This window comes from Populus trichocarpa, chromosome 18, assembly GCF_000002775.5.
Source record: "Populus trichocarpa isolate Nisqually-1 chromosome 18, P.trichocarpa_v4.1, whole genome shotgun sequence".
Taxonomy (NCBI): Eukaryota; Viridiplantae; Streptophyta; class Magnoliopsida; order Malpighiales; family Salicaceae; genus Populus; species Populus trichocarpa.
In genome coordinates this window covers 7,420,506-7,435,207 of record NC_037302.2, presented here as the reverse complement: position 1 = coordinate 7,435,207, position 14,702 = coordinate 7,420,506, and the positions used below count along the sequence as shown (strand labels likewise).

At 33.1% G+C, this 14,702-nt stretch overlaps 1 protein-coding gene across 1 annotated transcript; it reads left to right on the top strand.

Annotated features, from left to right (window-relative positions):
• Positions 1-3,816: 3,816 nt before the first annotated feature.
• Positions 3,817-5,591, top strand: LOC7490532 (peroxiredoxin Q, chloroplastic). The gene is made up of 4 exons (XM_002324101.4): positions 3,817-4,097; positions 4,185-4,322; positions 4,767-4,856; positions 5,150-5,591. The coding sequence occupies exons 1-4, from the start codon at positions 3,900-3,902 to the stop codon at positions 5,366-5,368; spliced, it is 645 nt and encodes a 214-aa protein (XP_002324137.1). The 5' UTR covers positions 3,817-3,899; the 3' UTR covers positions 5,369-5,591.
• The last annotated feature ends 9,111 nt before the right edge of the window (positions 5,592-14,702 follow it).

Below are 14,702 nucleotides of genomic sequence, written 5' to 3'. Positions count from 1 at the left end.
TGTTCTCTTACTTTATTTTTTGTACAACTCTTTAATTGAAATTTTTTTATCATCAAGTTTTATAGAAAATAATATTTAGTTTGTGAATAAATTTCTTTTAATTAAATCCATACATGTCAAATTATAAACTTGGTCAAAATTAGTAAAAGAATTAAAATAAACGTATGAACAATAGATATATACTAGGCCCGATGCCTAAGCTTCATTGCCAGCCGAATCGAAATCCAATTATATCATAAAATATTTGAAATCGAGAAAAAAAAAACTTGACCAATGTATTAGATCAAATTAATCAATCATTATATGTGTTAATAAATACAAAAACAAATTGGTGTGGCTTGTTCGATCTAATAGGTTAAGAGCAAATTGGTCGCCCTGTTCAAATGACAATCTGGTTAAAAAACAATTCATGTTGTTATCATTTTAACTTCTAGTTTGCCCCAACTTAAATGTGAAACAACATATTGTCAAATGATTAAAACATAAAAAAATATAGGAAGTGAAATGAAAATATGGTGACACATTGTACTAATCTGGATTAACAGGCGAAATTTACACCCGAGTAATGGATTCGACCACAATGAATTAACCTGGTTGGATTATTTTTTTTGTTTGATTAAACTGTATAAAAGATTTAGGGAGTGAAATGAAAATATGGCGACATATTGTACTAACTCGGATTAACAAACGAAATTTACACCCAAGTAATGGACTTGACAACCTAATTGGATAATTTCTTTCTTTCTTTTTCCTTCTCTTATTCTCTTTCTAGTTAGGCCTTGACTAGGTATTAATTGATTACGAGTCAGATTAAATCTGAAATTAAATTGAAGAGTTATTAAAGAATTAAAGATGCAATTTAAAAAATAAATAAATGTTAAAGGATGAAACTGAAAAAAAAAACATTAACATTAAAAAAAGTAAACCTCGACGAATCTCCTAAACTTAGGATAATTTTCTGAATTCATAACCCATGAAAACCTAGATCCGGGTTCAACTAAGAAGCTCAATTTCCAACCAATCTACTATTGAAGGATGAGATTGAAAAAAACATTTCAATATAAAAAAATTTCCCAAGTAAAACAAATAGAAATTAAAAGAATAAGGATCAAATTTGACATAAAAATAAAATGAAATCAAATGTGGAGTGATGAAATTGAAAAACAAATTCAATCAAGAAAAAGATTCAAAATAAAATAAATAGTAATCAAAAGAATAGAAACCAAATCTGACAGATGAAAAAATTGAGAGGATGAAATCAAAACAAAATTTTAATTTTATAAATCATTACTATTAAAACAAATAGTAATAAAAAGAACAGGGATCAAATCTGAAGGAAAAAAAATTGAAGGGCTACTTTAAAATCTTAGAGGTTTAGGTGCAAAAATCGAGAAAAAAAAAAGACAAAAGGCCTCGGGCCAAACTAGAGGTCTGTACATCACACAAGCTGCCCAGTGATGGAGGGGTTGTCAAAACGATTAAAATGGCACACTAGAAGACATTGTTTAGTCGTCAAACTTCTTCTCACACAACACTTGAATAACGTGGATGCGTTTGAAAGTAAAAAATCAAATTGTCCTCATTCAACTTGATTATAATAAAAAAAATAATAATAAAAATACTAAAAATCCCTTGTACGCCAGCCAAAGAAATTTTATATCTAAGGGTAATTTAGTTTTTTTACTATGCTTTAAAAATTTAAAAGTAAAAAAAAACCCCTAGATTCCAAATTTAATATTTTTGCTTTTAAGAGTATTCTAGTTATTATATTGTATTTTTAAAAAAAGTGAAAAAGATAAATATGCCCTCAATCAATCTAATAATGACTAATGAGCCATATAAAAAACCGAATTACCCAAGTGCAAAACAATTGGTTTTTTTTGGAATGATAAGATGATAATTATATTATTACGGTGAATAATAATAATATGTGTCCAGAGACATAAAAAATCTCCCTTTCGTTTTTAGCTTAAAAGTCAAACTTCTATTTTCCTCTTAGGTTTCTTAGATTTAGATCTAAAAAAATAAAAATAAAATTTTGACTATAAAATATGATATATTGTTTTTGTTTCTTAAACAAATATATTTATGTTTAACTCTGGTACATCATATCTTTTAATTAATTTTCATCAAATTTATAATTTGATAGAAAAAACTTAATAAAAACATTCATTCAAGGAATAAACTATAAAAAAATAGAACATAATTGTTTTTTAAAATACAATTGAATAGATGTTGAAAATTATTAACCCTTTCTCAGTTATAAATATTTTTTAACATTTTTCTAGGTGTCCATTTTTATGATGTTCCTAAATACACCAACTCAAAATAAATTGCAATTATTTAAGTGACACCTATGAAATTGACACTTGTGTAACCCCATAATATTGGAACTCTACAGAAAACGCAGCCAGAGTTTTAGAGTATGTTTGTTATTGTGGTAGCTGTTGTGGTTGTGATTTGAAAAAATTTGTTTTATAAAAAGTACTTTTAGTTGAGGTTGATTTGAAAAAATAAGTGTTTGGTTAAAACTATGGTTGAAATTGATGTTGAAGAAAAAGTAATTTAATATGTTTGGTTAAGAATGCTTTTGAAATTGAGGTTATAAAACAATTTAAAAATATAAATATTAATATTGATGGTTTTAAATTTAAATATTGTAGAATTAATTACTCCTATTACATCATGAAATAAATAATACTTTATATAAAGTATTTTTTATTATTCCATTAAACTATTTGTAATTCCATCATGTATAAATTTCATCCGACAAGAACTACAGTTTTCATGACTTGCAACAAATTCATAAATATCATGTGGTGGTTGACGCGCACCAACACATTCGGTAGTTTTTTATTGTTCCATTAAAAAGATAAAAAATTAAAAAAAAATAATTAATTAAAAAAACACACAATTCTAAATATCACAAAAACCTATTCATAATTACCATCTAATTTCAAAACATAAATCAAAGTGTTAGAGGTCCACACATATAATCCAAAATCGATTATTATTTTTTATATATAATAAAACTAATTAATTATTAATACCTTTTTATTTTAAAAATTATTTATTTATTCTTTATGTATTTTCTTGGAAATGAATTAAAAATTAAAAAATATTTTTTTATAAATAATACGCAAAATAAATTAATTTTTTATATAAATTTTATATGAGAAATATATCTCTTTTCCAAGGCTATCATAATTTTTTTTAAAATAGTAATAAGATGTTGTCATACTTATTTAAAATAAAAATATCATAAGAAAATAATGACATCAACTAATTTGGAATCTCTGGATTCTAGCTTCTCTTTCTTTATTCTTATTCTCTACTTTCCACATTTTCTAATCAGCAACCACGGCAAAAGCAAGACAGACTTGCTTCTGCATTCCTGTGTTTGGAACACATATTTATGTGGGATCCATGCATTAAAAAGTGTGGCTCGTTGTTAACCAAACACATTGTAATTGTGAACGCAGCTAAAAGTGGACGCAACCACATAAACAAACAGAGTCTAAATTCATTGACCTTCCTCAAGTTTTAAATTATAAATTTGATAAGTTAATTTAAAATAAAATTATTTTATTTTTTAATTAAAATAATATTATTTTGAAAATTAAATTTATGGTTTTAATTATATTATAGATATTATAAATTGATTTACCTAATCAATCAAGTTATACTAAGTTAATTTTAAATTTATATTACAAATTAGATTAAAGAAATTATCGGATTGATCCATAAAATCAAACCGATTTAATAATATTATTACAATGAATACTGCCGACAACTGAACACCAATGAATACTGCCGACAACTGAACAAATGTAAGATAACTGTAAGAAAAAGTTCTTAAGAACATTGTTTGTTATTGCTGTTTCCTTATCCTGGTAGAAATGGTTTCTATTTCTCTGCCTAACCACTCTCTACCCTCTCTACTTCCCACTCACAAACCCAAAAACCTATCTTCTCAAAACCTCCCAATTCTGTCCAAGTCATCACGGTCACAGTTCTATGGCCTCAAGTTTTCCCATTCTAGTTCTCTGTCAATCCCATCTTCTTCTAGTTCAGTGAAGACTACCATTTTTGCCAAGGTACATTTTGCTTCATAATGAAAACTACAAGCTTTAAAGCTTTCATTTTGTTGATTGATTGGTTGTGGGGATGTCTTTATTTTTAAGGTAAACAAAGGAGAGGTGCCACCGTCCTTCACATTGAAAGATCAGGATGGAAAGACGGTGTCCCTCTCCAAATTCAAAGGGAAGCCTGTGGTTGTCTACTTTTACCCGGCTGATGAAAGCCCTAGCTGCACGAAACAGGTAACTAGATCTGTGTTACTTCAAAGGCTTTCATTTTTATTCATGGGGAGGCAGCCAAGCATAGATAAGATAATGTAGGCAAGAGAGAGAAAATAATTGCATTTGATTATCATCACAAGATGTCATTGGGAGCTTGATTTCTAGGACCAAGAATCTGCAAGGTTTCCCCATAATATATATAAAACATGTTTAGCAGGCACGGCTCAGGAAGTTTGGTGATCGGTTTTAATAGCTTAAAAGACATTAATTTGCGATTGTGTGTCTCGCTCCTCGATTGCTTCGAAGGCCTTAGTCAATTTAGAAAGGCTTTGTTTAGGATTTTTAACTAGGAAAAAAAGCTAATTACTAAAAAATTGATGTGAAGAGACATAGGTTGGAATGATCATCAATCAAAGGCATCTTTAGGTAGTGAATATATACACTAAAAATGAAGTATTTTTGCAGGCTTGTGCTTTCAGGGATTCTTATGAGAAGTTCAAGAAAGCAGGGGCTGAGGTTGTTGGAATTAGTGGTGATGATCCATCATCGCACAAGGTAAAAGCAAGCTGCTTCTTTTTTGTTTTTTTTAATCTCAGAGCAGGTTAATAATAGAAAATCATAATTCTATGTCCCGTTTCAACCCTCATAAGGATGACATATTTACTGAGCAACTCGTGAAACAAAATTAAATCCACTGTGTAGTTTTACTCACAGTTGCAGCAAGTGATTAATTAATCTGAATTACTTATGTGTTCTTTATTTATTATACGAAATGCTAAACCGTCGTAATGCAGAACAAATGCCGGTTAGGATGAGATGATGCTAACAAATACTGCAATGATTCTTAGGCATTCGCCAAAAACAACAGACTTCCATTTACATTGCTGAGCGACGAAGGCAACAAGATAAGGAAAGAGTGGGGAGTGCCAGCAGACCTGTTCGGAGCATTACCTGGGAGACAGACATATGTTCTAGACAAGAACGGGATGGTCCAGCTGATCTACAACAATCAGTTCCAACCTGAAAAGCATATTGATGAAACCCTGAAACTACTTCAAAGCCTTTGAACCATCCATTCCATGTTGTCTGGCTCTTCTTTCACCTTTCCCCCAGCTAATCTGTTTCTTGATGGTTCGAAATTCTTGTAGTAGCCAGTCCCTCGCTATTACAAGCTATCTCAGTTTCATGTAATAGAGATGCTGTTCTTTCCTTCTCTTTTTATTTAAATAATTGCTGAAAAAGCCGATTGTCATAGCATACTGGAAATATATATATAGGTTCAATTGTTGAGCCGGACCTCTCAAAGTTTTTACAGGGTGTTTGGTGTGAACCTCAAACAGGAAAGAACTATGACTATAAACTTGCAAATCGCGTGTCTTCGTAAAATTTCATTCCATTAGAGCCAACCGCTTGGCATTTCAGAACTTCAAACCAAAACAAAGAACTGCGGGAGTCAATATGTGCTCACCAGTGGTCGTAATATAGCACCTTAAAATTTGGTATTAATAAAGTTTTAGGTGATGGTTATTGCATATTAGCAATATAACATTTAATCAGGTGAAAATTGTTCTTTCATAGCTCAGCTTAAGGATATACATAAAATCAATAAATTCATCATCTCAAGGATGAATTCTATAAAAAAAAAAATGATAAATCTCACCAATTAGATCTTTTGAAAATACTCAAAGATGGAAACTCCTCACCAATCATCATTGTCTAAGTTGAAGAGCTCATCTCTATGAATAATATATCGAAATCCCTATTTAATTGGATGATAAATCACTATTTTAATGATTAAGGTTTAAAGACGAAGAACACACTTTTTCTTCACTTTCTCTCCTTTGTTTTTGGCAAAAAGCTCTCCCTATTCTTTTTTTCCATATATTTTTGGTTTTTGTCCGTCTTTTTCATAATTTATATAGGTTATGATAAAAAAGAGGAGGGATGAAACCCAATAATTCTCCCTCTCCCGACTCATTTAGAGGGCTTCACCAAGTCTATTTGTCTTTTATAGAATTCAAACTTCTTTCTTGGTAAATACTTGGTCATTTTTGTGATGTGAACAGTGTCAAATGGTGAATCAGCCTCTTGGATCAAAAGGGTTTTTAAATGTATTGGGATAAATCATAAAATTATGATTTGAAAGGTTCAAGAATCGTCACCTAGTATTATGGTCACTAGAAAACCTAATAGTCCGCGAGAGTTTGGGTAAAAGGACTAATCGTGTATAGAAAAAACACATACAACCAACCTATTGTAAGTTGTATTGTTGATTGATTGTTTTTTCGAAGTCCTGTTTATATTCGTTGGTCCTTCTAAGTTTTGAAAAAGATCATCCTCAATAATGAGATCCTTATCTTATCAGGCTAAAACCTAATCTTTCTAAAGTCTAAAAATTTTAATGGTGCATTTATTTCTATTTTTGTATTTTTAATACATAGGGATATACTTTACAGTGTAAATTCATACCTCTAAATATTAAAGTCTACAAGTAATTCATAACATTTTATTTTTGTCAATTCATTTAATTTAATATCGAGAATATGCATTACTGATATGGATCAGTCCACGAATACTAAGGACCCATTTTACATTCCAAATGGGTCCATCACAATGTTCAAAGCGAAGACATTGAAAGAAGCATTGAATGGACTGATTGTGCAAGTTTCGGCTAAGACTGAACTTAAGGATCTTTTGGAGCATCAAGAAGAGGCCCTAATGCATTTAATCTATGTGTAAGAAGGACCCAACCACCCTTATTTAGACCATGAAGTTTTGGCAACAAGGCTGCCAATTTTGTATTAGTTTCAGCTAGCCTTGTTTTGTGATGTTTCCATTTGTTTTATGAATTCCTATCTAGTTTTAGATTTCTATTATGTGTAGGAACATTAATGGTTTCATTTAAATAATAGATTTTTTAAAAAAAAAAATTCCTTGTTATGTGAGGAGAAAACATAGTTAAGAAAATAAAGGAATCCAAGTTGACTTAGGAAACACATGTGGCGCCAAAAGAAGAGCATTAAATGTAGCATCCTTTTCCTTCCAAAACAAAGATAAATACAAGGCTAAGATCAGAATCTTATTCTAACTTGGAAACCAATAAGGCAACAACTTTTCCTTTAGTTCCTAGGATTATTGGGTAGTAAGTAATATAGGCTATAAATAAGTCTTGGGTAGTAAGTAATATAGGCTATAAATAAGTCTTGTATCAGACCTACAATGTTTTTTTCTTCTTCTTTTCTTCTCTTCTTCTCAAGGAAGGACAAGATTTAGACTTATAAGCTTTATTTTTATTTTGTTAGCTACAGCCCAAGGCTTGTTTAGGCTTAATTAATACTTTGTTTTCAGCTAGGATTCAAGGCTTGTTTGGATTAAGGTTTAGGCTTACTAGTAAAGGTTTTGGGTTTGTTTTTCTAAGTGGGTCAATTCAACCCACAAGGGTAAATCCATTAGGGTTAATTTCTGAGAACTATTTAAAAACATATAAAGATTAAAATTCAGCACCTTAGATGGATAACACTTCTGAACTTTTCAGTTTAACATGCGAAAGAGATTATTGCATTCTTTGGTTTTTGAACGAACTGAATTTGATTTATCAAAGATTATCTGGCTTTGTGGCATCATTCAATTTCATTCCAATAGTGTTGGTGCCTTAGAACAGGTTTTTATTGTGTCACACTCCTATCAGATATTTTTTCAGTTTTCAAAGATCAAATCTCAATCTTGGTTATTGGCTGCGTGACCATGTTGTCACGAGATTCGCATCAGTTGGTATTAGAGCAAGTATGGGTGAGCAAAAAAATTGAAAACCGAGAGAAAAAATAACCGAAAAAACCGAACCGTGAAAAAAAACTGATTATACCGATTAAAATTTTGAAAAAAACTGGTCAGTTCCGTTCGGTTTTGGTTTTATAAGCCTAAAACCGAAAAAACCAAACCGAACCGAATCGAACCCAAATAAAAAAAACCGAGCCAAACCGGAAAAAACCGAGCCAAACCGGTTTGATTCGATTTTTATCCTAAAAAACCGAATCGAACCGAAACCGGTCATTTTGAACCGGTTTTGGTTTTTTTTTTAAAAAATTTGGTTTGGTTACTTTTTTTTGATAAAAACCGAACCGAACCGAAAATGATCACCCCTAAGAGCAAGGATCTAAGAACATGTCATATCTTAATGAAATTCTTATTTTTCTAGTGTTCGTTAAGTTTTTTCAATGTTTGCATCAATCTTCTTCTTCTTTGTGCCTGCGACATACTAATAACAAAAATTAATATTTTGATTTTTACTATAAACATATCAGTAGAATAAAAAAAAGAAGAATGATGTTATTCAAAGCTTGTAAACACAACTCTTAAAGAATCCTAAACAAACCACCTCAAAATTAATTTAAATTTCATATAATGCTTTGTAAATCCCGAAAAAAAACTTAAGTAAAAGGTCGGCCTAAGCTAAGCAAGAATTAAGAATAACAAATTGGCTTGCTATAGACGGAAAATAGGAGAGGGAAAACCAACCTATCCTAGGTGTGAATTTTAGGGTGGTAACCAGCTCTAAGATAACCCAAAAGAGGGATAAGAACAACCATGACCAGCACCCAAACACCCCAACTCAATTAAGAGGGGTATAATTTAATGTTTGTGATGATTTCGTTGTTGGTCTGATCTAAATCACTACGAAACTCAAGAATTAAACACTAGGACGCGTTTAAAATAAAAAAAAAAGTGTCTTGATGTGATGATGTTCATTGTATGATTGTATAATATATGAAACACTTAAATGTGAACATGTTTATTCTTGATATATATATATGGTGATGGTTATATCATCTTAAGTCTCTATGAGTCTCTTTCCATTCCTCCTCTTTATTAAGACAAATTGATCCCATCAAATAATAGCATAATAATGAACACAATAACATCAAGTTTTACTTTCTTTACTTTAGAGTAATGGTGGTAGTAAAAAAATCAACTCCATTTTCTATTTTATTCCAAATAAGCTTCTAGATCGTTTTTGCCTTAAAAAACCAGAACCTTCATCTTAATACTACCCCAATCTATATCCAAACAATCTTAAAATCCATCCTCCATATCTACCCTTTTATGGTCAAAATGCTCAAGTAAAAACCTAGTGGAGATTCTTATCTTATCGAGTTAAAAACTAACTATTCTAAAGGTCAAGAAATAAAACGGTTTTTGTTTGAAATTTTCGTCAAATCCTAATGGATAATCACAACCTTGTTGTGATGCCCATTAAATGATTTTTGTATTCTTCAAAGTATGATGAAAATGCAATTTCTAATTTTTTGTATAAGAAATCAAACATGAAATTTCAGAATTTGGCCATATGTATGAAAAAAAATATATTGTTTTTGGATTTTTTTTTTGAAATTTAGGAGAAAACTAAGTATTTTTTTAATATCGGGTTCGTATCTTACATTATAAGTCTACAACTCAATATTAAACAATATTTTTGGAAAACATGCAAGGGACCCATAAATAAATTCAAAATGGTCCCTGGTTTTTTTTTGAATTTTCTAAAAAAATTTAAAATCCTGTTTGGCTAGATATTAAAATAAAAACATGTTAAAAAACTAAAAGAAAGGTATAAGGGTGTGTTTACCAAACACATCCATAACTTAGAGGCTGGGCTGGTTGGGCTTGAGACCCAAGTTTAACCAGTTAGTTGGACTGACTGAAAGTCCAATCATTTTTTTATATAAGGATGGGATGGGCCCAGTCCACCGTGTGAAATGGACCCAGCCCATCTTAACCTTTTCTGGCAAAAGCCAGCAGTTGCAAGACATGAATTAATTCACATCTTGCATGTAACAAAGAGGTAAAGTGTAGGAGAAGGGTAGATTACTTGGTGCTGGGGAGTAAAGCGTTAGTGGTCTGCCACGAAGATGGTGGAGAGTCTGATAAAGTTCACAACTGCTCATAGTGCTGGCTGAGGAGGTTGTCACAGAGGAGAGACTGTTGTTCTGGCACTGGATAGGAGGATGGAAGTTGGTGGAGTCCACTTCTGTTGGTCACAATAAAGATGGTTGGTATGGCTGAGAAGAAAAGGTTGTCGCTGCAGGAGAGAAAACTACTTTGAATCAGGTGGTTGATGAAGATCGCAATTGAAGGGAGAGTCGCTGCTATGTGGTAGGGCTATGACGTTACTGAAATTGTTGCAACAGTCGTGGAAGATTTGACATTTGTTGACAGTAAAGGGGAGATGTATGTTCTCTGGTAAGGTGATAGTAAAGGGGTGTTGTATGGTTTTCACTACCAGAAATTCATTTAATACCAACAGAATTGCCAACGGAATAATTCTGTCAGTAATTTGGGGTCGCCATTACCGATATACTTTACTCTGTCGGTCATTTTGTCGTTATATATCGACGACCAAAATCTGTCGGTATATACCGATGAAATTACGGACAGAATGTTGAGAATTTAAAAAATGAGGGCGGTTCCCTGACGTGGAGGTTATTGCGGGTATTTTTTACCAGCGGAATCACCAAGAGATTCAAAACGTCAGCTCCGTACGGTGATGTGACTGATTCATCGATGGAAATGCCGACGAAATCACAGAAGGATTCAAAATGTCAGCTCCGTACGGTGACGTGACCGATTCACCGATGCAAATGCCAACGGAATCACCGACGGATTCAAAATGGGTGACGTACCCTGTGTGCCGACAGATTAGCCGACGAAATCACAGACGGAATAGTCCGTCAGTGAAGCCGTCGATAAAAGTTAATATATCCCTTCTCACTCGACCCTATCCTCCCTTAATTCTCCTTCTTCTTCCTCATCTCAACTCTCCCCAACTGCAAACAACCAACGCCCCCCCAAAAAAAAAATCTCCCTCTTCTCAGCACAACAAGTCATATATCTTGAAGTCTTCTTGTCACAGCATCCGTGTTCTGATTTACCGATGAATTTTTATTAGTTTTTGTAAGTAATTCTATCTTTTTAAATTTTAACATTTAAATATCATGGTTTTTATTGTTTTTTTAGTATATGTATTTTGTTAGTAAATGTACATGTTTTTAAATATCATGTTTTATTGTTATTTTGTTAGTAGATGTCACAGTATATGAATGTATAATTTTATACTTGTTATGATTTGTTTTAGATTTTGTAAGATTGTATTTGTTTGTAAATTGTTGAAACTTTATTGAATTACCGAATTACATGTGTTGTTTTGAAATAATTAATAGCTTGTTTAATGGGTCTGTTTTAATTTTTATCATCAATGGTATTGCGGAGTTCTAATTTCCGTAAATTGATATATATGTATTAATTTGTATGTACATTGATAATTGATAATGAATATTTAATATTTATGAGAAGTTGTAATTGGTTTGTTGGATAATCTCGAGGTAAACCAATATTTTTGCAAATTTATTTACCTAACATAGTTAATTAATATATGTTGTCATCATAATTTTATAGAGATTCGATAGATGTTATGGATGATCGTTCATGGATGTATCGAGATTCACCCCAAGGATTGCAGAGGATGGATTATTGTAACGGGGTTCAGGGTTTTATTAATTTCGCAACATCTATTCCCTGAAATTTTATTGGAGGCGGTATTAGGTGTCCATGCAGGAAGTGTCAAAATAAAAAGTATCTGCATCCAGATGTTGTAACGATGCATCTTCTACACAAAGGATTTATGGAGAATTACCAGTGTTGGTATGCACACGGAGAAGTATTTGGTAGTAAGAAGAGAATGGAAGAAAGGGTGGTTGGGTCAACTTCTAGTGCTAGCAACGTGCATGAAGCGGCAAATGACAACACTAATCCTTACAGGAATATGGTTATAGATGCAATGAGAATGAATCAAGGTAATGTCAGTCAATGTCCAATTATAGAAGAAGAACCTAATACAGATGTAGCTAGGTTTTTTGATTTGTTGAAAGATTCTGACAAACCATTATAGGATGGCTGCACGAACCACAGTAAATTATCGGCCGTAGCACATGTGTTCACCATCAAGTCAGATCACGGGTTGAGTGAGGTCGGGTATGACAAGATTATTGAATGGGCGAGAAGCATTTTACCTGAAGGGAACAGGCTGAAAGAGAACTTCTATGTTGCGAAGTCCATTATGAAACCCTTCGGTTTAGGATACCAGAAAATTGACATGTGCCCTAACTTCTGCATGTTATACTACATTGAAAATGCTGAGATGACCGAGTGCATGACATGCGGGCATTCCCGTTACAAACCCAAAACTGGTAGGGGAAAGACTCTAGTGGCATATAAAAAACTTAGATATTTCCCAATCACATCTAGACTGCAGAGGTTATTCATGTCACCAAGGACTGCTGAGCACATAACATGGCACCAATCACATGATGCGGTTGATGGAGTGATGGTGCATCCTTCTGACGGCGAAGCGTGGAAACATTTTAATAGTGTGCATCCTCGCTTTTCAGCTGAATCTAGGAACGTGCGTCTTGGGTTGTGTACAGACGAATTCAACTCATTCGGGTCATTTGCTGCTCCTTATTCTTGTTGGCTGGTCATACTGACGGTTTATAACTTGTCATCGGGGATGTGTATGAGGTCGAAGTTCATGTTTTTATCTATGGTCATACCAGGTCCGAGCAGCCCAGTCTGGAATATAGGTGTTTGTCTTCGACCGTTGATTGATGAGTTGGCGCAGTTGTGATCCTCCGGAGCTTTGACTTATGATATATCGAGGAAACAAAATTTCCTTATGAGGGCAGCTTTGATGTGGACTATCAATGATTTTCCAGCTTATGGAATGCTTTCTGGTTGGAGCACGCATGGGAAACTAGCATGTCTATACTACATGGAAAACAAGAAGGCATTCACGCTAACAAACAGAGGTAAAGCTTCTTTTTTTTTATTGTCACCGTCGTTTCTTGCCACATAATCACAGGTACAAAAAGAATAGAAAAGATTTCTTTGTTGGCAGAGTTGAAAAGGATGTTGCACCACCGCGTCTTTCTAGTGAAGAATTGCATGATGTTGTATCAGAGTACGGTGACATTGTATTTGGTCTCCAATTAGGTAAGCAGAAGTTCCCTGGTTTTGGTTTGACCCATAATTGGGTAAAGCGAAGTATCTTTTGGGAGCTTTCTTATTGGAAGACCAATCTTCTCCGCCATAACCTTGACGTCATGCACATTGAAAAGAACATGTTTAAGAACATTTTCAACACCGTCATGGATGTGAAGGGGAAGACAAAGGACAACATCAAGGCTAGATTGGATGTAGCGTTGTTCTGTAACCGTAAAAATATGGAGTTGGTTTGTGATGAGTCACGGGTCGCAAAACCAAGAGCAAGCTTCGTGTTAGAGAAAAACGCACAACTACTAGTCTACAAATGGCTTAAGAGTCTATGTTTTCCGGATGGACATGCCTCGAACATAACAAGGCTGGTTAATATGGAGGAATGCAGATTGTATGGAATGAAGAGTCATGACTGCCACGTGTTTATACAAACACTCATCCCATTAACTCTTCGTGATTTGTTGCCAAAGGGGATATGAGATGCACTCACAGAGATCAGTCATTTCTTTAGAGATTTATGCTCCAGCAAATTGAATGTTGATCACATTGAAAGGCTTGAAACGAATATCGTCAAGACACTATGCAAACTTGAGATGATATTCCCTCCATCATTTTTTGACTCAATGGAGCATCTCCCTGTACATCTACCGTTCGAGCCAAAAGTCGGAGGACCGGTCTAGTATAGATGGATATACCCATTCAAACGGTTAGATATTACAGTTGCAATGTAATTCATATATAAAAGTATTTTCTTTGTTTTTCTTCATTGAAAATATTTGATTAATTTAATGCATGTACTTGTTCAATCTCAAGAAAAAGATTAAGAACAAGGCGCATGTTGAGGCTTCGATATGTGAAGCCTATATTGTTGAGGAGATCTCAACATTTATCTCGTACTATTTCGAACCTTATCTGAGAACGAGAATCAATCGCGTTCCACGACATGATGATGGCGGTGAAGTGTCTTCCAGTGGGAACTTGTCAATATTCTCCAATCCTGGACGACCCACACCTAAAAATGCTGTAAGAGGAAGATATTTGTCAGAAATAGAGTTCAAACAAGCACACAATTATATTCTATTTAACTGTGATGAGCTGAGACCTTTTATTCAGTAAGTGTATATGTGTAATACTAATTAAACTTTGTCAATAATATACTGTTAATTATATAATGTAATATAATACACTCATTACCACTTGCAGGGAACATCGATAATATTTGCTGTCCAATAACTCACAGCTGACCGAATCCTAGATCTTTCAATTACAAGATGAACAATTTGCCACATGGTTCAGAACACATGTAAGCACTATCACAAACTCATTCTCACTTGCAAAATTATTGTATGCATGCCATTA

What these genes read in the sequence shown, in the direction of transcription:
- LOC7490532 (XM_002324101.4), top strand. Translation starts at nt 3,900, where the DNA reads ATGGTTTCTATTTCTCTGCCTAACCACTCTCTACCCTCTCTACTTCCC. An exon ending in GCCCTAGCTGCACGAAACAG is followed by an intron (nt 4,323 to 4,766) that starts GTAACTAGATCT and finishes GTATTTTTGCAG; the next exon opens with GCTTGTGCTTTCAGGGATTC. An exon ending in ATGATCCATCATCGCACAAG is followed by an intron (nt 4,857 to 5,149) that starts GTAAAAGCAAGC and finishes AATGATTCTTAG; the next exon opens with GCATTCGCCAAAAACAACAG.